We start from the raw sequence: 26,793 nt of genomic DNA, 5'->3' as shown, positions 1-26,793 counted from the left end.
TAAGAATAAAGAAATATTGTAGAATTTAGTGGGCAAAAAGAACCAGTAAGATTTTCAGGTCTTCCAGAACAGTACAAAATGTTTGGATACAAGATAAACAACTTAGAAAATACTTTGCAAATCCCTTTGTAAGTACTTTAAGGAGTTTACTTTAAATAAGGAATTCACTCTTGAGAGAACACCAACCTTTATTTTATTTATTTCAATTGCCAAACTCACATTCTGAAACAAGAATAATAAATAGAAAGATAATGAAATCTTCATGAGCTTGTTTCAATATTAACATTAACTTAATCCCATTTGCTTCTATTTCACAATAGAGAAACTTCTGTTAGACCCATATCGATGATCACTGCTAGAAATGAGATGCAGAGCCCAGCTTACAGTGCCTTTTATTAGTCTTTAGAGGGAAAAGGCTACATGAGCTGTGCAGTTCGCAGTACACCAACTGCAAACCTCTGTATCATGCTATTTGTGCTGCTTATCACAAAACCAGTCTGAAAACACTTGCACTCTTATGGAGCTGAACAGTAGAACAGGGCTCAGCAGGTAACCAGGCTGGAATCACTCAGAGAGCACTCTCAGCTCGCACAGAGGGCAGAGGAATAGAGGGTATCTGCTTTAGGTCCAAAGCTGTGCAAGATTGGACCTCACACTATCCAGAAAAACAGCAACAGGCAGTGAAAGGAGGAAGTAATTTGGAAACCAAGACCAAATCCCACCCCACCCCCCCCCCCCCAGGTTTGTGTTCATTTAAAAACAAACAAAGGAAATTAAAATTGTGTATTTGTTTGAAAACCCCACATCTTTATACAAAACAGTGTCACAAAAGCTGGAGTGACTTGTTTTCATGCCTCTGATGCAAGACAGGAGTGATGAGACCTGGGTACCTCCTGACACACCTCTTAACAGGGTCTCCAAGATGGGGAGGATACAGAAACCTGCTTCAGTTCTTCAATCTGTGATTTTTTTTTCACTTTCTTTTTTTTCCCCATTTTTCATGTGCGCTGAGACTAAATTGTTTATATTAGCTCAGGCTTGCAGAGTGCATTTTACCACATCACTTTATTTTCCCTCTCTAACGTAAGCATCCCCAACACCTTCAATCTTTTCTCCTAACTCCTGCTCCCCAGGCTCTGACAGCCCTTGTCACTCCCTCTGCACTTCTAGGAAGTCCACATTTTCTAACAGCTTCTGGTAAATGGGAGTTTCCAAGGTTGCAGCTGTAGACGCTGCAGAATTTCAACATCAATTATAGCCAGCATCCACTCATCTAGGAATAAAATGCCTCAACAGGTTATTAACACAGCTAGAAGGAAATCAGAGATCCCCTTTTGAAGTGCTGATTTCCAACAAGCAGTGAACAAGTTACTTGGCCGTGAGGTGGTCAGTAAGAGGACACAGAAAGCAACACAGAGCAGTGAGCTCAGCAGCCTTTTAATAAGACAAGGTAAGAACACCACTACTTCAACAGAAGTCCCCCAATCCCTAACAGAGTGATAAAAACATCACACACCAATACCACATGTGGTAGAGGCTGGATTTGAACTGGCTACAGAATGGCAAAACACTCTTAAATTCACCAGTACTCATATCAGTTATTTACTTCCAATGAACCCCTTTCTCCAAAATACCTTACAATTATTTTTCAGATTATATCAGAATACTAAATCTCCATTAGGCTCATTAGTTCCACCACATTTTTTACTGCTGTATTTTGGTACATGTGTATGGTAGAATAATTATCTTATCGATGGCACCAGATATTTAGTTACTAAAATTAGTATGAAGTCCATGGTGTTATTTTTTAAATAGATGGTTATTTTTGTAGATCTACAATAGCCTCCAGGGAAAAAAAAAAAAAAGTCCTCAAAAGCTCCTTCTGTGCTAAGATCACATAACAAAAAGCAGAGCTCTAGGGTTTAATTCCTATCAATCAACAAAATGAGTTTCACACTACTCCCGGTCAGAGGAGCTAATATACGCAGTACCACAGGTCACTGGAGAAGAGCTTAAAATAAATCCAAGAGTGGGTGAGTATTGCTACATTTTGCCATTCCCTGTATTGTTCTTCTAATTTTACAAAGCCCCAGTCACTGAACTAATTATTAGGGGCACTTCAGTTGTTTTACTGTTCCTAGCACCTCTCATCAAGCTTGGGCAGTTCTGAGGAGCTGTTCAAACACACAAGGCTGGCCCTTGGAAACACTTTGCTGCTGTTATGAGCCCTGGATGTCCCTCAGAACAGGGAAACATTTGAGCAGCTTTTTGAACAGAGGACAAATAAAAAGTAGATGTCTTTAAAAACACAGGTCCCTGAGGCATCTCGGGTTTCCGCTCTGCAGAGAGCACCGAAGATTGCTTATCTTGGCTCCAGAACAGATTGATGTGTTCAGCTGGAAGGTTCACTATAGCTGACAGAGAACATTTCCTTCGTCGTATTGCTTCACCATTCGAGGAGATAACTCAGGCTAATAATATTCTGTCTCCTTTTTATCCTCCTATAGCCTACACATAACTTAATTCCTAATTCCAAAGGGCTTGCAGAGGAGATTGGCCTGGTGCTAGTTTCATTTACACACATATAAATCAAAGCTCAGTCTACTGGAATAGATGGCACTGCAGTGGTGTTAAAATATAAAATCCTCAGCAAGGCCAGAAAATTCTCCCTCAGCTCCACTGATCATAAACAACATGTTATCCTAGATTCAGCCACGCCCTCCAAATTTCTAAACATTGCATCCATTTAAATTTGCATGTAAATAGAAGCTATCCTGAGTCACAAGAAATACAGCTTCGCCTACCCAGAAAGCATTAGTGCAAATGTAAACCAAGCAGAAAATGGCAGAGTAGTAGAAACTTGGCATCTGTGGCAATTATCATTATATCTAATGAATAGCATCTTCGTTTCTTAGTAACTAATTACAGTGGCACTGTTTAAAGAAAAGGACCTTGTGATATGCCTGAAAGAACCAAGGTAGGGCACCAAAGCAGGAGCACATTATTTTATAGTGTCAGGATACCCACTCACAACCTCCTCCTCCTACCCAAAACTGCAAGATCAGGCTTTTGAACCTTCCAGGAGCTTTAAATTACCCCAGGCACTATGGACTGAAAAGTTACCATTTTGGGATAGGAACAAGCTGTGTTCCTAGATCTTCACCCCCAGGCAGTAATCCTCAGCCACACAGGAAACCCCACTGCCTGCAGGCACCTGCCTGACTGTGGCTCCCAGCTGCATGAAAGCCCTCACTATTCTGCTCTAACTCAAGCACACATAGCTGCTTTCAGAGAGCCCACATTATTATTCTGGTTTTGAAGAAGGAACTGCAGAAAGCTGAATCAGAAACTTTGAAAACTGCTAGCAAGACCCTGGTTTCACTTACCCTAATCTGTCATCACATTTCATCACCAATCTCATACCTGCTCCAAGCTCCCAGCACTGCGCCACCTCTGCCCCCTCCATTAAGATATAAAACAAGGGTTAAGTGACAGATAGTATCAACGTGGAGAGCAATCTGTCTCACTCAGAAACCAATGCACCGAGAATAAAGAAAGAATTATTATCCTGGTGTCAATATGATAAATTACAGGCTCTTTTTCCCAAAGAATTTTTAGTTTTTCAGCTACCACAAAAAACTCTTCCCCTTTTAGCACTCAACATCAGAGCAGTTTCTTCTGACATCCTGCTCAGAGTCTCTGCTAATGACATTGTTTATTTTGGTGGATGGCTGATGCAGTTAGTAACTACAGCACTCATCTTGGAATAAACATGAACTGAGAGTCAGCGATAGGAATTCCAACTGTTCCTTCCATATATTTGTTTCCAAAACATAAGTTTGAAAGCTCTGCTTGCTGCTTGCCCTTGTTAAAGTGAACAAAACGTTTAGGGAAAATGAGTTTTCAGTGTCTCCTTACACCACATAGGTTACACAATCCCATGTGCCAAGCCCATGAAGTTTGTGGTCACATTTCCCTCCTACAGCAGTGAGTTCACAGCTGTTGCACCAGACAAAACAGGACTAGGAGGAACTGGGAGAAATAACCTCCTGATCTACCATACCCTCTCCATAACGTTTATATCAATTCCAGAGGCTTGTCTATACAGCAATAGAAAGATCTAAGAAAAAAATTAGATGACTTATAGTGCTAATGGGAATCCATTACAAATCTTTTCCTCATATCCAGCCTAATCTTCACTTGCTTCAGTGTAACACATTTGTTTGCCTTCACCCTACAAACGCTCTCCTTTCGCAGAATCACAACATACTTGCACAGACCCTTTTCACTCTCTACAACTGAACAACCTCTACGCTTTTAATCCTTCCTTGACAGGCCACTTTTTCAAGACCTCTGATCATTCTTGCTGCTTTCTGCTCCACACCTCTCAATGTGCAAATATCCCAAGAAGGAAAGAGTACTCCAGTTAATACCTCCAGAGGTCCAATCTGCAAGGATACTTGGGAAGCCCCTCACTGCTGGGCACATTTTCATGACAGGAGATTGTACCACAGAGGAAGGGATATTCTCCAGTATAACTAGAGAGACATCTCCAAAGGCTTCACACACCAGGACAGAACAAGGCCTTCTAGTGACCACCAGGAGGAGAATGCTTTTTTAACGTTTCTAGAGAGACAGGCATCCAGGTCTTATATTGGCTCCTTCAGCACATACCTCTGACCCCAGGTTCTGTATCATCAGAGAAAAATCACTGCTGCTCTGATCCAGAGTGAGGCAACCAAAAGCAGCATCAAAAACTGAGCTAATTGATTCAGTTGTATGACAGTGGGGAGCAGAAGGGATGTATCTATTACTGCCACCTCCATGAGGGAAGAGCAATTAATAGAAAAGGTTGACATGTTAGAAAGTAATTTTTGCTCTGCAACTGCTTGCAACCCAAAGCAATGTCATATCTTCATACCTGCAACCATGCAAAAAATGGTAAGATGTAGGGGACCAGTTTCATTACTGCAGCAGCTGGGGGGAATTACCGAGCTCTGGGGCACACACTCCCAGGGAGTGACCTACTGCTCCCCAGCCCTGCAGCATGTCTGTAATCTCTCTCACAATATGGCTGAAAATGGAGCTGGCTAGAGGATAAAATGAGGGGGGTGGGGAGACTCAGCTTATTAATAAAACCTTGACAACTGAAAGTCCAACAGAGCAAAAAGTGCATCACCAGAGGACTTACAACTTCCAGGAAACAAGCCCTGGCAGATCTGGTACACACAGCTGCATTTGCCACTTGCTCTGCAGCCAGGTGATTAAGTCTCCAAACAGCCCTTAACCCTCTACCATACCAAACACAACCTTTGTCCTCTGCACACTGCACGTTTAGGGAACCGAGTGCATTTCAAAGACCCTTACCTCTTGACTTCTAGATGCAGCCAACCCACCTGCTCGTCATGTCTTAACTTCACACTCTTTGCCAAAACATGCAATTGTGTAACAGCTCATGTTCTGGGGGTTTAAAAGAGAGGAGCTCCTGGGTGGAACAGGATGTGTTCCTACAACCCTGAGCATCCCTTCTCAGTCCCTCACCTGCCCTGGGGTAACGCTCACCTCAATAGCTGGTGCAGTACTTTTTGGGCAAGGATATTTGGCAAGCTTAAAAACAGGAAAAGGAAGGTGGATGAGGGCATATGTAATCTCATACTCTCTAAGGCTGGATCAGAAATACCTATCTGGGCACTGAGCCCTATAAATGATCTCCCAAAGCTTGAAAAAATAAATATGCTCTGGCAACACACCTTTCCTCCAGCATCCCTGGGAAAAGGATGGGGACTTGCTTGTTGGAAGAGAGCCACAGAGACTAATGCGGGGAAAGGTGGTGGTTTACATTCAGAACAATTTGAAACGGCTTTCTTTGAAAGTTTCCTCCTGAGTCCACCCATGTTCCTTCCCCACCCTGGAGAAATCTTTGGAAAGTGCTGGGGCACCAAGATCTGCCTCCTTGTACAGGCACTCTCTCTTCCCCAGCACTACAGTCCCCTACCCCAGCTCTCCCGAGGTATCTCTCCTACAAGGTAGTAAAAAGCAACAACAGACAGCAGGCTCTCTCCAGCTTGCTATATTTAACTGCAGACCTCTAAGCATTCCCCCCTTTGCACTCCTCTGAAACAGTTGCATAGAAACATGGAGAATGAGAGCTGCTCCTCGTTGCCGTGAGGAGCTTGAAGCCCAGGTTTGCTCCCACTGTCCCCGCTCTGGGGCTCCTGCATTACCACGTGTGCCATAAAAACCACTGGAGCACACACAGGAGGAGGAAGGGAACACTTTTGTTCCTCTGCCCCAAGAACTCAAGGTACTAAATGTTAATACTTGGAAATCAGCAACTGCCAAGAACAAGTTCCCCACCCACCCATCCACCCTAAGCTTTGAAGTGTTTTCTTTCTAGCTTTACCTTGGCACGCTGGCCAAATAAGTCACAAGTTTCCGAAGGTCTTCCTGCCTTATTCTGTCATGATTGCTGCGGGCTGGGAAGGTCAAGACAGGACCACCTCGTTTATCACGGCCACCTGTGGAAAATAAAGGATTGTTAGAAAATCAGGCAGGAAGCACACGTCAAAAAAACTATGTGCACCAAATTGATAAATATAAATTACAGCGCATTTAAGAGTCTGCACACCCGTTGTAGCTTTCAGACTTGCCTAATTGAGGAAGACAGGCTTGCATTTGCTGGAGCTCCAAACAGGGGATATAAGAAAAAAAAAAAAAAGCTCACACAAGGAAAATTGCTACTAGCACTTCTTCTTTCACCTAATCCCATCAAATCTAAGCTGCCACTCCAAGTAGGCAATGCTAATGAAATCCTACTGTGGGGATAGTTTTAAACTGGTCAACACCAAGAGAGGGAAAGCATTTTTCACTGTTACTCAGTGTGTTGCACCATTCATTCCAAGATAGTTTACCGCGTCCTGCCACTTTGAAGGGATGTATCCAAGTAACGTTTATGCAGCACAATGTTCTGATCTATCAGATCATTCATTAAAATGAAATTTTGATTAGAAGTTCATGTCTCCTAAGCTTTCTATCTATAAATTGTGGCTGGCAATCAGAGTAATTGTTTGGAGGGGGGTTTCCTGTAGCTTTCCTGTCTTAAAAATCACTTATTTTAAACTGTCAGTGTCTGGCCCTTCATCTTTTACAAAAATTTTCTAAAGGCTTAGCCATAAAGGAATGACTCTACCCTGAACTATACAATCTATTCTACAGCACCTTATTTTATTCTCTCCTGTAAATAGAGTTTAAGAAGATTGGAACTGAAATATAGTGCATCATTCAATATTTAGTTCTTTCTTCACATATTATCTCAGGATTTTTTCCAGGAACTGTGTGTTGTTAGATACACGTTTGCACTCTTATCTAGGAAAAAGTTACAGCTAAACTACAGCTCAAAAAGCTAGCATGGAACTGCAAGGACCTCACAAACAAGCTGTAAAAATGCACATGAGTTTGCACTTCTCAATGGAAAGTATAATCCCTTTAACAGAAATATCACTTCTGAGAAAGGAAACCCACATGCTTTCTGAGCTGATTCACCTGGCCAACAAGAAGAAAAAGCTACACAAGGACGTGAACATCTCCGGCACTGATCTACACTGAGCTCTCTCATTAAGAACTTGGGACACCTGCAGGCTGTGCTATTGGCACATTCCTGTTACTATATATAAGTTTTCTTAAAATAAAGATAATTTTTAATTGCCAAGACCTATCTAGAGAGTCTTCTACATCACTGCTGCCTGTACAAGACAGAGTCTGTTACACAAACTTCATTATATAGACAGAGATGCCACTGGTACCCCATGTCACTGTTCATCAGCCTTCACATGCCCATGATTTTCAGTGGATGCAATACACCTGAAGGGCTACATTGTGCAAGTCTCCATTGGAACCAGGTCATGTCTGATTTGTCCAGGGATACAAATGGAGAGGCAAACAACAGATGTCATCTTTATTTTGAGCCCTCATGCAGATAGCGGTACATACGGAGTACAAAAACTGTCCTCTCTAATCTCCACCCAAATCTCTGTGCCTTCTATTTGCCTTTGGCTTTACACCATGAAGGTGAGGAAGGTCCATTGGAATTCAGTGTCACCTTGGCAGATCCACACCTCTGCCACATAGCATGAAAATGGGGGCATAATGTAAGAAAGGATGCAGTTTACAAGGAAATAAACTCATTTAAATTTTCAGACCTTTTTATGAAAAAAAGCTTCCTCATTTTAAGTACATTCTCCCTTTGTTGAGATTATTTCACACACCACATCAATGCCAAACCATTATATCATGCATGATATGTGTCCAACAGAAAAGCAAGCCAGCCTATAGAATAGCAAATACAGTAACCAATGCAGTAACTAAAGCTGGAAGGAAATATATTTTCGACCCAAGAAGCTTTTCAAGGTTTTGAAAAATTTCCCATCATATCAAGATGTAACTGAGGCTTTCAAAAGCTTCCAGATATTTGCTGAAGCAGAGACCTTAACTTGAACTGCATCCCAGAAGAACATGCTACCCGCTACTCATTCAGGCTCTCTCTCCTCCATTCCCAATTATTTAAATATTTGTACAGCATGGAAAAGCACCAAGAGTTATGATCAGAAGACATCCAAACCCACATTTATAATCCTCTCCCAGGATATGAAACACCTGGAAAGGGCCATGAGCTTCCCACAGCCCAGCAGCACTAATCACTGATGCTGCCCATTCACCTTGGCTTCATAAACCCAGCCTTGTGTTTCTAGTCAGGGACCCCTTTAACACCTACCATTCCACCAAAGTGAGCTCTAAAAAATAAACAAATAAGAAACCTGTGTAAATTCTGGTAGGCTGAAAACATTAAGCCAGAAAATTCTTTACCCTTTTAGTAACAGCAACTCAAGGATTTCAGCAACAGAAAAGAAAATAGGATCCAGAACATTCCTGTCCTGTCTTTGCTTCAGGATAAAAATTGTCCCTCAACAGTTCATCTAAACTGTCCTCAGGGGAGCAGGATAAATAAGGCTCAGGCACAGGGTCAGAAGTTAGCAGGACAGACCAGAGAAAATGGGTTAATTCTCATTGGAGGGGGAAGGTTACATGATGACCCAGTTGGAGGTTTCTGGATGATGGAAGGATAAAATAAGTGCCTGGACTGATTCCTTCTAGTCTTACAACACACAAAAACAAGAAGACTTGGGTAAAATATAATAACCTATAAGATAGGCTAAGTTTAGAGACAAATGTTTCTCATTTCTGATGGAAGTTCAGCTCTAGGGTTTGAGCAATAGAGTGAAATTATTACAAATACATCATATATATTAGAATCCTTCAATTGTGTCCTTCAACTCCATGCAATCCAAATTACTGAGAAATCCCTAATTTTTATGAATTCCTACATAATTTACAATTTTATCAAGAGCTTGTATAAAGAAACATCAGATTTCTTCTGAAGCTAACCACTGTATATTTAATTCTCCATCAGATTTGCAGAGTTCAGTAACTGGTTTACTCTCTTAAATACTGATAATATGCTGCATTTTCATTGCACTTTGTAACCCAAAATCTCAGCTTTTCTAGGCAGACTAAAGGGGGTATTGGCACCATCAAAGATGCCTACATAAGGACGCTCATCTCCTCTAACAGAGCCTGCTAAGAAGTAGCAACAGGCACTAAAAGAGAAGAAAATCTTCTGGCATTGGCTGTGCAGGGACTCTGTCTATACCATTGCTTTTCTTTACTATTATCTTTTTACTGAGGGGAATAATAAAGTACTGAGAAGGGAAGAAGTTTAGCGCAGATCCCACAGTGAGTCACTTAAAAACCAGGAGTAGAACTGAGGTTTTCTGACTTGATCCACTGTGTTAGAGCTTCACAGTGCTTAAGAATCTGTCTCTGCTTGTTACTAATCCACTCAGGGAGAAAAATCTTGCCCCAAGTCAGCCATGATCTCCACATCGATTGTACATGCAGTCTTCAGAGAGCTACTCAGCACATTGTTTTAAAAGACAATTAAAAGTAGAAGGAAGCCAGGAGTCTCAGTTGCTCTAATCAATAAGTCCCATCTCCTGCCTCCCCCTGGACTCACAGAAATGGGATGCAATAATCAAACATGTCATTAGGTTTGCTAATTACAGTTATTAAATGCTAAAACAAACAGCTGATAATTTCTTACTGTTTTTCAAGTTGGGTTTTCATGAGCTTTGCTCTGATTTAGAGAGGCAAACAGATGGTCTAGTTATTAGTGCTCTGGAAAAAAAGAGTTAGAAAAACACATGTTCTTCAGGGCACAAAGTACACTGAGAACAAATATTTAGCCATATATGCCTTGCATTTCTCCTACAAAATCCTTTGCTAATGGCCTTTCCTGTCAGTGGCTTGCTTGCCAGTTCTTCCCATCTCCCTTTCTTCTGTCCTATAAGAACCCATGGCTAAATTCAGGTTTTATTCCCAGAAGTAGGATCACATAATTTTTTCCTCCACAAATCATCCAAGGGACATTGCAGTGATGGCACAAGGCATCGTGATGCATACCACATTAAAAGAAAACCTTAAAGAAACCTCAGAAAACCTGCATGCAGGCAAGCACCACAGTCAGTGGCCTTCTGATAACCACTTTTTCAGTCAAGCCTGCAACTAAGAGGAAAGAGACTCCAGTGACAAGATCCCTGTTCTGGCAGCTGCCTGAACATGACACCTCTAACCAGTGGGACCAAATGTTTCTGCATACAGTGGAACCAAATGCCCACAGGTAAGCCAAGAAATTGGCCACCCCAAAGTGTTAGTGACATGAACTCTGTGTACAGGCTTTACCAATCTCAAGTCCCGAGGCACATCCATCCCTGTTAATACACAATAAACTGGAATTCCAGCTATTTGTAGTCCTGTTGAGGACAGGAAATTATCAGTTTCCGTTAATGCAGGCTTCCTGCATACAGCAGATAATGATTTTATCAAGCTCTGTTTTCAAGCTGCATCTCTCCAGTTCTGTCAGCCCTTCCACCACGATCCTTACCTGCTTGCAGTGATCCACATTTAAGGGTTTTAAACCCTCTGCTTCCTTTCACACTCCCTTCATAAGCATGAATTCACAAGGATTAACCAGAGACAGGCAAATGTCCAGGCATGTGAAGGTTCCCAAGAACCTTTTCAAACACCCTGCAGCACACCAGCAACGGAAGCAGGAGCAGCACACAGTGTCTCTGGCCTCTGTTCAGATGTCTACTGCAGTTCAAGTGAATGCGCCACTTCATCTGACCCTGTAGATCATAAGCTGATCAATCTTTATGTTGTAGACTCTGCTGAGACTGTAAGTGAGTTTCCAGAGAAGCTGAAATAATCCTCATCAGGTATTTCAATCCAAAATATGGTGAAAAAATGAATTATAATGAAGAGAACTAGGAGACAGACAGAGCTCAGTTGATGTCAGGCACTTCAATACAGTGATAAACAATACACTCTGGATTTCTAAATCTAATTAACAGACTTCCTAGGAAAGGAAAGTATCAAGGAATTGGTATCCAGAGTCTTGAAATAACATTCCCTGTCATAGCTGAGCTCTCACTGTGAGAGTCTGCTTGCTACTGGACTTACTGCAAGCAGACTTCTATACTAAAACTCCTTCAGCTTCAAGACAGACTAATTAGCTGCAAGGGTCATACATAGGATTAGCTGTGTGACCACCTTCCAACTCAGCTGGTATCAATCAGGTGATTCTAGTGCAAGTGATGGAAATTTAAGCTCCCACAACAAGCCAATTAACACAGCTGCAATGCAATCACCAGGGCCTGATTCTCCAGAGTGCTGCTCTTTGCAGCATCCATGTCTCAGAGTCAATTGCCCAAATCAAATTCTAATGGCAAACCCTTACAACATTACTTTTAGGGTTAATGACTCCAAAACCAAGGCTAATTGTTCTCACCAGAAGATCACCTGGCAGAGCAGGTCAGAGGCTGTAGATGGGACACCCAGTGCAGCATCTGAAACTGAAGGATCCTGTTTCCTACCAAGTAAATTTGTTCTTCAATCACCCAAAGCCACTGCATGGATTGAAGAGACCACCTGTTGTGGCTTGTAATTAGTTTTCACTGCTTTATGCAAGTATTTTGGGGTACTTCTTTAATTTTAAATATACACTGGCCAACAAGCCACAGGGGAAATAATTTCATTTCCCAAAAAGAAAGTTATTATTCCAGCAAGGCATAACTAAGGACAAGTGAGACTCATTAAAAGGAAGGGAATACCTTCCTATGTGGAAGGAAAACTTCCAGAGAGAGTACAGAGGAGCTTGGTTTTTTTTCTCTGGAAGTAGCTGGATTGCTGAGGAGTCAGGGGAGCACTTGTACCTTCCTCTTCAACACTGACACTAAAGCTCTCTGCCTTATGCCCCAGCTACAAATAACGTTTGTTGATCTTGTGTCCTCTATTGCAGATGTATGGGAATAGCTGTATGTATGAGAGACTGAACAAAATAAACCCCAAATCTTCTAACACAAAACACCCCACTGCAAAACCTACTGCACTACAAAACACCCCTCTTGCTGCTGGACAAGGGAAGGGAAGGGAAGAGCACATGGTGATGCCAGTCACTGTGGATGGTGGTACAGACAGACACTCCAAACTCACACCACAGGGCACAGTGCTAGAAGCTGTACAGAATAAGGAGAAACAAAGAGAGGTCAGATACACCCTGATCATACACTCCTTCTCTCCTCATTTGAGACAAGCATGGAGAAATAGTCAAGGAATGCCATGCTTTTCTAATAGCAGATTTCCCTTTTTTGAAATCTCCATTGATGTCAAACTAAACCAGGGAATGGTATAAAATGGAAGATATTTTTCTGTAACAAAATATAGAATTGTTGATGTTTCATTTGAAATTTCCATTCCAGAGGAAGAGGAGCATGGAAACTTTTAATTTAAATAAAAACTTTTTGTGCAAATACAAAATGTTTACATCATTCACAAATTAAATATTTTGGTTAATTTTATTCCCAACCCAATACAAATTCCAATGTCCACAAATCAGCATTTGAGACCCCCTGAAACCAGGATGTGAACTCTTCCAGTGCCCAGAGGCACTGGGGGGGTCTCATTTCAACCCTCTCTCTGAAGAGTGAAGTGCATCCATTGCAGAAAAAGTAAAAACATGCACCTCTACATGTGGTGCCCCTGACACTAAGCAACCTGTGGTGTCCTTGGACAACTTTTTGGGAAGGTCAGTGTTTTCTCTGAGCTTTCCTCTTTGATTCATCCTGCTGGCCTAAATTTGGTGGAACCTAATTGCAAAGCTGTCCTTTCTTTAGAACTATTTACCTTGCAAATCCTCCTCTGGAAGACCTTTCAGGAAATCTCTGCTTTTCCTTAAGGCTCTCAGTCAGGTTCAGACATTACTATGACCCAACAACGAGACTGCTCCCGAGACATGCGGTTGGAGACAGTGGGCTACCAAAGGTTGGAGATGGCTGAGCTGTTACTGCATCCACCTCTCCCTGCCCTGTGCCCTTTTGGTGCCCAAAGCACACAGAAAAACCTCCCGCTTTGCAGACACATGCTGGGAGCTCTGCTTGTCACAGCTGCAGTAGCTCACCAGCTTATTACACCCTCTGCTGCTGATTCCTCCGTGCTCAACCACGCTCTCAGAAACCTGGCCAGCCTCCTCCTTTGTACTCCTGCCTCGGCAGATGAGCAGACAGTACCTGGATGACAGCAGGAGCCCACGCGCCACCACTCTTCCAAGCCCTCCAGGGAGCGGAAGTACCAGGAAGGATCCTGAGAAACTCCTCTGGGTGGGATGTTGGGAAATGCTTTCTGCGAGACCCATGACATCAGTCAACTAACAAGCTTTTTATAGCCTAAGTACATGAAAAGTTCTGTGCATGGGAAGGGAACATGATAACACATTCCCTTCCCTCTCTTGAAAGTTCATCCACTTTGTTCTGTACTGCACTGATCAATAGAAAATCTCCCATAAATACAATCAAGCAGCTGAACAATGCCCCAATTTACACCACGTCTGTGTTTCCCAAGAAAGACTATAAGCCCAGTTTCCAAAATATTTCACCACCTCTCACTGAAAAAAAGCACCTAAAATAATCTACAACCTGTTTTACTTCCTCTCCTCAGTGTTTGTCTCCTCCTCAGAATACAAAAATCAGTCTCTGGCTTGTAACTCACTCCCTAGTGGCTCCCAAAGCCATTCCATTGCTGAAAGCAGCACATTGAACCACCCAGGCAAAGCCAAGATTTTATTAGGGTTTAGACAACAAGCAGGTGGCCAAAGCCTCCCCCTTGCCAGCCCCCTGCTTAATCTGCTTCCAGGAGGTCAGTGATGGAAGCAATCAGACAGAGATGGCTGGGATGCACCCCACCCACAACTGCTCAGTCCATTGCTCTGCATAGGAGCTATGGAATGGGATTTTCAGGTACTCTTTAGACACACATGTGAACTTTGTTCAGGTTCAGTCTAGCTCATACATGAGATCACTGGAAGAAACCAAGAACTAGTTCCAGGAAAAAATCTTGATGTTATCCACCACCCCTCAACTTTCCCGCGGTGCAGGGATGCAGATGCAGAGCCCCGCGCCCGCTGCTTGCTGCTGGCTCAGCCAGCCAAGGGGAAGTGCCAGGCACAGAGCCCCAGACAGCACTTAGGCTGGATGAATCTGTGCCCAGACAGTTAGAGCTGTATGTCAACTCTGAAATTAAGTGCACTTGTGAAAGCCTGAGTGCTCCTCTGAGATGACACGGCTGTGCAAGCAGGTCCTGTTGTCCCTGCTGTGAAGCAGGCGGCAGCTGCTCTCCCTGCCCTGCCTGTTCTGCCCTTTTGCTTTGCAGGGTCCAGGTGTGGAGCATCCACTGCAACACAAAGCAAAGTGCAGCTCCTGCCTGAAGGGTCTTGTGTGTTCCCTGCAATTTTCCTGTTGAATCACAGACAAACAAGCTGGTGAGCCACAGCTGATGAGAAAAGCGATAAACTATGTAACTGACATGTTCAGCTGAGAGTTTTTGTGTGTGCTGATAAATTCTGCTGGTGTAAGGAGAACCCCCTTGACAACTTTACTGTACTGTTATTGTTAAAATTAACTGTCGTATTAAACTCTGAAGAAGATTCAATAAAACTCTCCTGTTCCTCAAAGAAGCCTGATTAAAACACAATGTGCTCTCAGAGGCTGTGCTAACTACAGAACTTTTTTATTTGTTGATCTTGGAAAGTCCAGGTATTTGATTTTTCTGTTTTGTCAAACATTTTCTCTTCTGTACTCAAAGCATAGCCTAGGAAATTATTCCATTTTAATTTAAAAGAACCGAGCCATCAGCTGAAATGCTAAAATAATTTTCTTAATCTGCTTTATTACAACAGTCCAGGGGAACACTGGGCAGTACTTACACTCTGGGCTGGAAGGGGATTCTGGGGCTATTGCAGTGAACACCAGCAGTTCAGAGTGCTCTGCCTGCAAAGTCAACTGCTGCCTGTAGTCATTGCATTTGGAGACCATGAAGAGGAGGTGTAAATCCCAGGACCTCTAGCTATGTCAGGAACAGCACATTTTGAGCAGATCCAAGTCTGGAGGCTGGTGAGTCTATATGGAGCAAGCTGTACCCTGCCTGCAGTGGATCATGGTGTGAAAGCCTGGGGGATTGTGTTGGTGCTGCTTATTTAACACCCCCCTCTGCAAGGCAGGCTTGGCACAGGACAGTGTCTAATGAGCTGATGATTTGATGTGAGACCCTCTGGCTCAGAGCTGAACACAGGCACCATCAGTGGAAGGGGCTACATAAACAATCCAGACAGGTTGTCATTATTAAATATTCCGTGAATTACCAAATGATCCTGCAGTCATTCCATGCAAAGCAACAGCAGAAGCCAAAAACTAAATTGCAGTACAGTCCCTGCATAAATTCCTCCCCTTCACTTTCCCAGAGCACCCGGTTCAGCTTTTGTGTCACAAACAAGTGTGCAGGTACGCTGTGTTTTTATGACTATGTTCCCCTCTTCGGAGCAGTTAAAGCCAACCATGTAAAACATTTCAGGACATTCAGAATGAGACTTCAGTGTGAGATAAAGTGTTCCTGCATGTGAGTACTGTTGGGATAGTTTAAGGTTTTCAGACAAGACTTGGTGTTTCAGAAACTTCCCTCAAACTCCTGGATTTTCGTGTCATTGGTGAGAAAGTTTAGCATTTATAGATCCTCAGATTGTTTCCCCAGGTCACAGCTGGACTCATGATCCCTGGGCCATTTAACTGTTCCTATATGGGAAGGTATCTCACACCAGCTATCAGTCAAGGGGAAAGCTTTTTTTCCCTGGATGACATCTCCATGGCTCAGCAGGGTGATGAGCCCCATCCTCATGGGCCTGGGGACTCAACTCCGGCACCTGGGGAGAGAGCCAGGGAGGAAGAGTGTGGGCACCTAACAGCCTTGCTGCAACCTCCTCCCTCTGCAGTCAGCATTACTGTGGAGATGAAGGAAACAAAAAAGCAAAGACTGCAAACAAGGGGAGCTGGCTGTTCTTGATGGAGGTTTTCTCATTGCAAGCAGCCTGAATGGTTTGTAATCATCAGAAATGCTGCCACTGGAAATACTCTGGGTTTATGCTGCCAATTTGAGTGACTTCATGCAAGATTATGATTGCTTCAGACTTTCTCTTCCCCCTCTCACTGACAAGTTGTAATTCACACCAGAAGCACTATCATCCAAGCTATTCTCAAAGCCTCTTCCATATTGTCTAGTCCTGATCCACCCCCAGATGCTTGAGATTTGTCTCCTGAATGAAGGCTGTAAATCTTTGTACAGAATGGCAGGAGAACTTTGAGCATCTGAGTTATTATGCAAATGCAGCAACAATGGTACTTTTAACTGCAAGTCGATTGGGACTGTAAATGGAACACCAGTGATTTATGGGTCTGAGTGCTTCCTAGATACAGGAATTTAATGCTATCCACTGACCTTGAACCAAAAGCAAGATCCCTGAAGTGTCCTGCATGCTGAGACAGCTCACATCTGGGCTGGAGCTAAGAAGGTGCCTTTCATCCTACCTGTGCTGCTCATTTGCCCCTGTTTCAGAATATGAAGAAAATCAACATGGACCAGTTTCCAATGCCCTGAGTATTACTGGATAGTCGTGGTCCACATACAGCCCTTTTCTTAGCAAAGAACTAATTTAAGTATTACCAAGTTCAAACATGAAACTGGTCCCTCGAGATTCTGCAGCATCATAAGGACCAGGATGTGGCAGACAGTGCTCATGATGGGCTGGAGGGATCAAGGTATGCTCACCTGACACAAAGGCCACTTTCTCCTTCAGTATAGGAAGGACATCAGCAGCTTTTAAACCATCATTTCGAAAAGAACCTGCAAAACAGAGAAAAACAGGAAAGCCACGTTAGAAGAGAGCAGGTTCTTGCTCCCAGCTTCATGGACATGCCATGTTTCTCAAAAATCAGACTGGAGAAAGGCTATAAATTACATAAAAGCACCAAGAAACAGACCCAAATGGCTGATGAACAGCATCAACATCAATAGAGATATGTTCATGGAAAAAAATTAAATACAGAGAATCAGCTCATTGCTCTATTCTTCAGAAGTTCTGAAAGATTAACAGATTTCCCACCAAGTAACCAGTTTAATCCCTGCTGCCTTTTTCACAAACCATACTATCAAGCCTGGGAGATGCCCATCTTGTACAGCGAGCCAGGAGCTTTCTCCCTTCACTCTTCTGAACATAGCCCAGGTAAAATTGCAGGGAACATTACAGCACATACACATCCATTTGGCACCAGCCCTTGAGACAGATTTGCACAGGGACTGGCTTAAAAAGGGATTTTCTCCTTTCCCCCTTTCTGCTGTGCACAGCACAGCTGAGATGGAATGGTTCAAGATGGGACCACACTCGGAGGACATGCTCCTTACAAGCCAGCCAAAGTTTTCCCTGGGTAAGGAGAGGTTTGAAGCCCCTGCACATCCTCAGGTAATACATGCTGTTTGATTAAGCATACCTGCGCAGGCCATTTGTATTCCCTGAAGTGACAAATTACTTCAGGTCTCCTAAATGTTCACCCAAGAAATCAAAGAATTTTACTCTCTTGGGAACAGAGCTGCCCACAGTTTTAGGTGCCAGCAGCATCTTTTGGCTTTGCAAAAGACCGGCAGTAAGGGATCACCCCAGAGTAAGCCAGCCACTGCTATTCCCACAAAAGGTGGGTTTGAAGGACATCTTTGCTGTTCCCCTGAAAAATAAGTCATCCATCATTGGGTAGTGAATAGCCATCATGACAAGTGATCTTCCATATGGTCTTAGATCTATTCCAGCTCACCAAATAATATAACACATTTGAAACCCTGTATTTTCCCTTTCTGCCTTTCACAGGCAGGCAGGCAGCAACCACCATTCTTCTGAGATGGTGCTAGGGCAAGAAAATCTTCTCACTAAGCAGCTTTCTAGAAACAGGGCATTGCTGCGGCCATCACACCCTCCTCACTGAACACAGCAGATGATACCCTGACTGTTTGGGTCTGAAAGAGGGATTGAGGATAAAAGCATCCCTTTTATATTGTCATCTATTGCTCCCAACATGCAGCCTGCAAAGGCAAAGTGGTCCAATCCATGCAGACATTTGGAACAGACAGGATGAAGACCAAATCAGCCATTTTCACCTGCAGCTGAACTACAAGTGTTAGTGTTATTATGGTTGAGTTAGTGGCTTTTGCCATTCACAGTTAGATTGTGCAACAAGGACGTCTTGTACACGTAAATATGTCCCTCCCTGGTGACCAAAAGCTACAGCTAACTTTCTTTGTCCCCAGTTGCTCTCAGGTGTCTCCAGGAGACGTGTAAGCTCACCAGCTAAACCTACAGCTAGTGAAAACCAGTAGTCAAAGGACTGGGGTAATTCAGTGTAAGGCCAAGACCAAAGTAACTGCAATTTGAACAGGCACTGGAGCACAGTCCCGAGGGATGCCTAAAGAGTGCATTGTGTCAGTAAAATGTTTGGGGACCAGGGAAATGAGTCCTGATTGCTGAACTCTTTCTGTGTTCAAGTAAGCAGGACTTTGTGCACTCTGTGTTAAATCTATGAGACTTTGCTATTAACTTCTCCTCTTGACAAGAATAACCGCTCAGATCCCAGGCTGCAGCTAGCTCTCACATCAAAGGTAGGAACTGCTCAGCCACAGGCAACATTTGGAATTTAAGCAGCTCTGTATATAAGCATCTCCTCCAACCATGAAGCAAACAGGAACAGTCAATGTGCGAGACACATCATGAGGGTTTGAAGACACTCAAGTGGAGCAGTGGGCAAAATTTATCCAGCTGCAAGATCTGCAGTGTCAGTGCAAGTAGAGTCTTGGCCAGTATTTGTTAAATTTGTCAGGAAAATGGCAAAATCAATTCTTAAGCACCCAACTGTGCAGCAGACAATATGCAACTGAAATCTTTGTGAGCATTACTAAAAAAAGCTGGTGGGCGTATGTAAAGCACACCATAAGGACTTCTTAGCAAGAACCCACTATACTGAGGGCTGAAGGCAAGTTTCAGACACTCCTGCAAGGAAGGACTGCATCTCACAGAGGAAATACGCATGGAGACTGGGAGAGAAATGTATGACTTTAAAAGATGGTCACCTCCTGAGCTGTAGCAGGGCAGGCTGCAGGCAAGGGGCTCTTTGCTAACAGCCCCTATGTCCTGACTGTGCACAAGAGAGGCGAGAAAAGACTTGAGTGGGGACAGTGCTGCAGCAGGTACTTTCCGCTTTCTCAGTATTGCCCAGGACAGGTCAAACACACTCCAAAATAAATGATGAATGAATTGGAAAACTGTGAGCCTGTCCTACAACCAAGGAATAAACAAGAAGTCCCAAGAGCTGCAAAACTTCCCTTGGGATGAGGAAGGAAACTCTGGAAGGCAGATCAGCACCTAAAGCAATGCACGGTGTTTAACCAAGTAGCAGCTCATGACCCACAGATGAGGCCATGGGCCAGTGCTTCCAGAGGTTGCTCCAGTTCCTGACAAAATCCTTTCATTGGAGGCTACATCTCAGGGCATGCTGTCAGGTTGCCAGCAAGAGCTGGGGCAAGGTATGCAGAAATGGGAAAACCAATGGCTGTAACAAAGACTCCAAAAGCAACAGCAAATCTGTCTCCAGAAGGGCCCAGCATAGCAATGTTGCATTCCCCAGCTTGTAAGTTATTATAAGCATATCCCTAATGATGTTCATTTTCATCCTATTCCCCAGCTGTTTCTAATACATTTGTTTTGTTTGTTTGTGTGCTGGATCCAAGGCCATGTCTGCAGAGCACCATCTCATTTTGCCAGAGAGCCCCGCGCACACAAAGGCTGTGCTTTGTAGTCTGCCCTGCACCTCTCTACTGCTCCTCTCTGCAGCAGATGGACAGAGAAGGACAAAGGGATAAAGGAAGGGCAGGCCGAGCACTGAGCCATCCCGCCCATTGTCCATGCATTGGTTTGCTGGTTCACCATCCTCATAAACATGGGACTACACAACAAAGCCCCTCTCGCTTTCTACCTGCATGGTCTGCCAAGGTACTCGAGCACTTCAATCACCCCTTTACCAAAAGAGAGGCACAGAGAGCACAGTGCTGTGACCCTGTCACCCTGCAGCCCCTCACACCTTCATCACATCCTGGCTTAGTGTGCTACTCACAGAGCAGGGACACTATGACTGGCCACAAATTTTTATTACTCCATTGACCCAACAAGAAAGCACACCATGTCAGCCTGAGCAGCCGACAGTATGTGCTCTTGTAAACTTGGAAGGACTGAAGAATTAAGAGTGGATCCTCAGCATGGCTGATTTACGTTTCAGGGCAGAGCAGCATCACATGTGCACAGAACATCTCCTAGCAGGGATTCCCTGGGTGGCAGAAGAAGCTCACAGTTTTAGATGAGATGCTGTAATGAGAAGCCAGATGGGTGAGCTGAGAAGCTTAAGGCATGCTTCCATGGTAAACGCAGCAATTCTGAAATTGAGAAATTTGTTTTTCCCCTGCACAAATGCCCCAATTGGCCTGGAGAGCTCACTGCTGAAGGACATGGAGGTCAGCAGCTCAAGGGGCTTCCTGAACAGGTTGGAGATCTGCAAACAACAAACATCTCCAGAGAACCATAAAGATTAATAAAATAAGCAAGAGTTTTGGAAAGAATGTAAGCCTACAGACTTTGAAGTGAAAGCCAAGCTGTAACTCTTGGAGTGAAAAATAAATTATCCCCAGAGAGAGCCCTGTGAGCTTTAGTATTTCTTTCTCTAAGCAGAGTGCAGGATCTCTGTTGGAGACACCGTCTTGGGCTAGATAGAGCAATGGTCTGCTCCAGAGTGGCTTTTCCTAGAAAAGCCTCAGTTCTAATCTGAAAAATGCAGCTCTTGGCTTCAAATAAAGATCAGCTGCTGGAAATATGGAAATACTTTCTATACTTAAAAAAAGTATGCGTAGGCAAGAAGAAGGCCTCCTGTCAGAGCACTGCATGGGGCTTAATCACTTGGCTCCTGATGCCTTCAGCAAGAGTTGTTCATCCCAAGTCCCATGCAACGTTTCAAGAAAGGCAGCCCACATTCTCATAGTTCTCAGAACAGATTTCACTATTTTAAAACTTTGGCATAAAATTTCTTTAACCAAACAAAACTGAACTCCTTGGGCTAAACCCATCCCTCAAAGAACTCCACTGGAGTCCAGGATGCAACAGTAGGATTAATCTGGTCCGTATTTCTTCTTCCCCCAGTAAAGGCCTCTCCTGTATTTCTATACTCCCACTCCCATACCCCAGTTTTTGGGGCATTTATCTCCCAGGTTTATCATAGCCTATCTGCCTTCCCACCTTTTTATTTTTCTCCCCTCAAAGTCTCAGTGGAATTTATTTGTCTTTGCAGTACTGTAGCGTCTTGGCTTTCTACAACACACAGAAGGAATGTCTGATGTGAGCAGAGAGAGGCAGAACAAAGGAGACTTTAGTATTCCCATTGTAGCCTTTGCAAACTGAGACACAGAGAGATTGACTTGACCAGTGTCAGACAGAAAGTTTGTGCAGAGCTGAGCCCTCATTTCCCCAACGCTTTTCTCATACAAACATCCCTTTGTTTTCCAGCAGAATATAATCTTCCTTTTTCTTCTCTTTACACTTCTGGCTTCCTCCTCCTGCCCTTCTCTCTCCATTATTCTTTCCTTCTGCATTTATGCCTCAAATATTTACTTTTTGTGTGTGCTAAACCCTCTTTAACCCCTTCCTCCCCTTCCTGCAGGCTATTGTCTGTCCCTGCAGGGCTGTGAGCCTTCCCAGTTTGATTTCTCTGATTTTCCACAAGCCATGCAGAGGGGCTTAGCCAGGGGCTGCTGGGGCCTTTGCCGCTGGGATTTTGCTGGCCGAGGCTCATTGGTTCAAGGCAGAGAGGCCACAGCATGGCACAAGCATTTGGTTGAATAGAAGCAACATGTGCTCTGGACTAGTATTTTAGCACCATCTGGCCGAGATAAATGAGGCTGGACACTCTGCATCTGCCGATCGCTCCTCTGTGGACAACAGCCTGATCCCTGATGCAAAGAAAGATCATTTTGGTGCCCTGAGCTCCCCAGGAGCCTGCAAGGCTCTCCTATCATCCCTCCCCACTGCAGGCAGCAGAAGAGCAGGCTTAGATTTCACAGAGGAAGGAAGGATTCAATTGAATTGAATCTAAAGACAGCACCAGAGAGAAAAAACCACAAAATCAAGCTGTAAATATAATCACCAACTATTACTGAAGACTAACCCAGAGTTATATGCTTCTCCATAATAACCAATAAAAGGTAATACCTGGTCTCAGGGGAAGCATTTAGGACTGCAGGCTGGAGTGTGGCAGGGACAGGCTGAAAGGCAGGTTGGATTAGCACTGGGGCAAGGATGGCGGTGCTGTGCCCCTCTATGCTCCTCTGTTTGCTTTCTCCAGCCACCAGATCCAGTGTACAGACTGGCACATAGATCCATGCTAGAGCTCCAAAAGTTGCAAGAACCATGGACACCAAACAGATAGTCTGCACAAAAGACTAATCCCACTGCACCACATGCCACACTCTTTATCCCAGCTGAGACAAAGTCACATGCATTACATTGCTGCATTTATTCTAAAATTAAAACATGAATGTTGGATTTATATGTAATAGTTAGGCTCAGTCCAAGAGTAATATTATTTTCTCTGTGCTTCTTTATTCTGTCCTTCTTTTTATTAATTACACACCACTCCTGCTTTCTGAAATATCCTTCTGGTCACAGCTATCAGGTGGCAGTGCCACAGGCTACCCTCCACTTCCAAGTTTTGCCAGTGTAAGCGGCAAAAGCAGCTACTTTTCTCCCCCTCTACACCAACAGGTCGGTCCCTCTGATTTCTCATTGCTTGAATCCCTGCACAGGGACAGCCCCTGCCGGCACAGATGCCTTCCCTCTCCTGCCTGTAACACCGAGAGAGGCAGGGCTGGGGTTTGGGGGACCTTGCTAATTGCGGAGATTGTTATTCCTTCCACGAGGTACTTGGCAGCGCTGAGCCTCCCAGCACAGCCTTTGAATGTCCACACATTTAAACAGTAGCCTCAGCTTGAAATCAAGCCAAAGAATAGGCAAGGCCTCAAGAAAGACAGAGCAGCTTGCAGCAAGCATGCAAATTCATTAGCCTTGTGTGCACGTGTGGCCTCTAATAAGAAGTGTTCAGCATCTGAAGCCGAAACATCCCACCCTGTGCATCCCACCTAAGCCAACAGCCAGGCTTTGCTTTTCATAAGTAGCACAAAACAATTCAAAGCATCAGAAGGATACTGAATTTATACACAATCTGCAGAGGAGGTTCTGCTTCAACTCCATCCATGGGGGATTTTACTCATTTCATTTTAAACATGCACTAATAGAGATGCTAAGAGAATGCAATGGCTGTGAGTCAATCTTTTGCACATTTCCTTTTCATTTTCATCAGGACTTTGGAATCAGGCTGAGATCTTTCAGTTCTTACACTTAGAAAAATAATTAGACGTTATAGGTAGCCCTGTGGATAGCACATCTGACTGCTAATCAAAAGACTTGGCTCTATTTGTGGTTCTGCTCCTAAATTGCTTTATGATCCTGAACAAGCTGTTTTAACTGTGCCAGATCTTGGTTTTCCTCTCTACAGAACGGAAATAATGACTGCCCACATTAGTAAAGCACAGTCAGGTTCACAGACCTCAAAAGCACCTTTCAAACATGAATTAATTTTGTCTGAAAAAACCTCTCTGAGTTCTCTGAGGCAGGGAACTGTTGCAGTGTACTTTTATAGACAGGCAAAAATGAGGCACTGACAGTAGGAAAGACTTGCTCTGGTGATCACAGAAAGGGCTTTCTGGGAAGGAATGGGAGACGTTAGGAGAACTGGAAAAATTAGATCATCTGACACAAAATCCTGTGTTTTATTTCTTAAGTGTACAAGGGATAGATGTGCTGCCCTAGAGGGAAATAAGTATATTCAGCACCTTGAGCTTTTAGTGGTTAAGTTTTTTCCATCTACAGATTGTTCTACACATCAGTGACCACCCAGATGCAAGAGTCTTTTATGGTGTTAATAAACAGCTATGGGCCATTTGTAATCTGAAGTCACGTTTTAAACACAGCCATGGTCTCTATCCAGGCCTAGTGTGCATAAATATTTTCTTTTCATTTCACTCCCCTCTCAATTACAATTGGGTTTCTTATGGAAACATTCCTCAGAATTTTATAATCCCATAAAAAGTTTAGAACTGCTGATGGATTCCTGCAGGAAGGATGCAGGCCCTCTTTGAAGCACTAGAGGCTGGGTACCCAGGGTCCCATCCTCTATTAAATTCTGTAGGTTAGAATAATATCCTTTAACTGGCATTGGTTTAGTCAACAGGCTTTTCCCAAAAAGCTGCAAAAGGGCATCTCCCAGCACCTGTCACACAGCAGTGACGTGCTTAGGGTTTCCCATCCGTCTCCCAGAAAGCCTCCCACTCACATCCTGGAGGTCCCCAGCCACCAGTAACTTCTCCAGGACAAAAAAATAAAATAAAATATCTAATTATGTACAACATTGAGGAGGCACTTTGCTGAAACGCCAGCCATACAAAGGAACCATATGCCAGTGCCCCAAGTGTGCTTTGCAAACATCTGCCTCTCAGGGGGATTTCATGCCAGACACTAAGAAAGCAACTTTAATTAGAGGCCAATTGAGATCCTTGTCCCAAAGCCTGTGACTGTCTTAAAAAAGAAAAAAAAACATCCTAAACAACAAGGCAATTGCATTTCCCCCCACGTTTAAAAACACTCTACCTTTTCTCTTTTTAGTTTTTCTGACAGAGTTCAACATACCCCGAACAGACTGACATAGTTCCCATTGCCTTCAGAAAAAACCCTGTCCAGGAAGGATGGTTGAGTCTGAGTTTCAGAGTGGGTTTTAAATTAGTCATTTTTGACTGTGGTTCATACAACATTCACAAACCAGCACCCCACAATTAATTAGGCTTACATTTCCCCTGTCACACGTCGCCTCAAATCCCTTCTGACCAGATACATTTCTGCCTTCACTCATCTCCTTTGGTCCCTTTCTTTCTGCCAGGGCTTATGATTTGAGCTTGCAGCTATTGTGTCATCCTGGGAAGCTGATTTAAAAAAAGAAAAAAAAAAAAAGAAAAAAAAAGAGGAATGAAAGAAAACCTAAATCTGCAATTCAAAAGGGAGTTTCCCTTCCTGTGCATCAGTTCCCTGGTTAGGGATAAAGCAAGATCCATGCCCTAAGCTCTTGACACAGGGCAGGCAAGAGTAGAAACTGTCCCTGCAGAGGGGTACATGGGAGAGCAGCCAAAGCCTTGGTGAGATCGCAGAGGCTGCTCCCACCCCTGAGCTGGACACAGTTCATCCAAACAGGGCAGTTTCAGGTCTCTGGGTGATGTATCTCTGGCCAAGCCCAGCAAAACCAAGGCAGCAAGAAGAGCAGCAGAAAGAACTCCAGCTGATATGAGGCAGATCTCAGTGGCACTTCAGGCAGGCCTGTTGGGAGCACAGGGAATGCTCAGGGGCTACACTGTGATGCTGGGCTACTCCAAGAGCTGCCTTCCACAGTCCTGGGGAGCAGGACCTCCCGTCACGCCCCACTCTTCTGTGCTTATTGCAGTTTCCCAGGGTCTCTGCAAACCAATCTACAACCAGCCCCAGCCCACCAGCAGGGCCTGTGCATAACCCACTTGCAGCTGACTTCAGACTGCCCAGACCTCTCTGCCCAAGCGCTGAAATGCGAAGTGGCAGTGGAAGCAGCTCCTCCAAAGGCCTGGCCAGGAAACACTCTGGGTCTAACAGCAATCACTTCCCCACCAGCATCCCGAATTCAAACAAAACCAGGGCAAACATTTTACATACATCAGTGGGAGGGGGAAGGCAAGACGCTCACAGGACTAAATAATTTATCTGCCTCTCCTACAGATGCTGACATTTTTGACACACATTAAACATTAATGAAAAACATTTTATGGATGGCTGAGTCATGCCAGTCAATGGATAATCCCCTGCTTCTCCACCTGCCCCTTTCACCCTCATCTGGCTCCTATCGCAGAGTGCAGCCACTTGTAACTCTGCCCTCTCAAAGAGGCCAGGCTCCCCCCGATGCCAAAGAGCAGAGCAAAAGCACTGAGGGGGCTGAACAGATCCCAATGAACACATGGACAAGAACTGAGCCCACAGAGCCCTAACCCCGCTGCAGTTAAATTCACAAACCTGCTGTTTTGTTAATTAGCTAACACGAGATGCTGTGAATCATTTTGGAAAGCAAATTACCTCCCTGATTTCCAAAAGCT

General features: G+C 43.9%; 1 protein-coding gene across 4 annotated transcripts in view; it reads right to left on the bottom strand.

The window, feature by feature from the left end:
* The window catches only part of KALRN (kalirin RhoGEF kinase), a 452,901-nt gene that overhangs the window by 278,028 nt on the left and 148,080 nt on the right, over positions 1–26,793 (bottom strand). For all 4 annotated transcript variants that reach the window (XM_082284833.1, XM_082284834.1, XM_082284835.1 and 1 more), the window contains exons 2-3: positions 17,263–17,337; positions 6,404–6,518 (exon numbers count right to left, since the gene is read on the bottom strand). In XM_082284833.1, coding sequence (XP_082140959.1) covers positions 6,404–6,518; positions 17,263–17,337 — 190 coding nt within the window. The remainder of the gene's footprint in view (positions 1–6,403; positions 6,519–17,262; positions 17,338–26,793) is intronic.

The sequence above is a fragment of the Coloeus monedula genome, assembly GCF_965178545.1.
Source record: "Coloeus monedula genome assembly, chromosome: 7".
In the NCBI taxonomy this organism is placed as follows: Eukaryota; Metazoa; Chordata; class Aves; order Passeriformes; family Corvidae; genus Coloeus; species Coloeus monedula.
The sequence above is the reverse complement of the archived record's forward strand: the minus strand, read 5'-3'. Positions and strand labels throughout refer to the sequence as shown.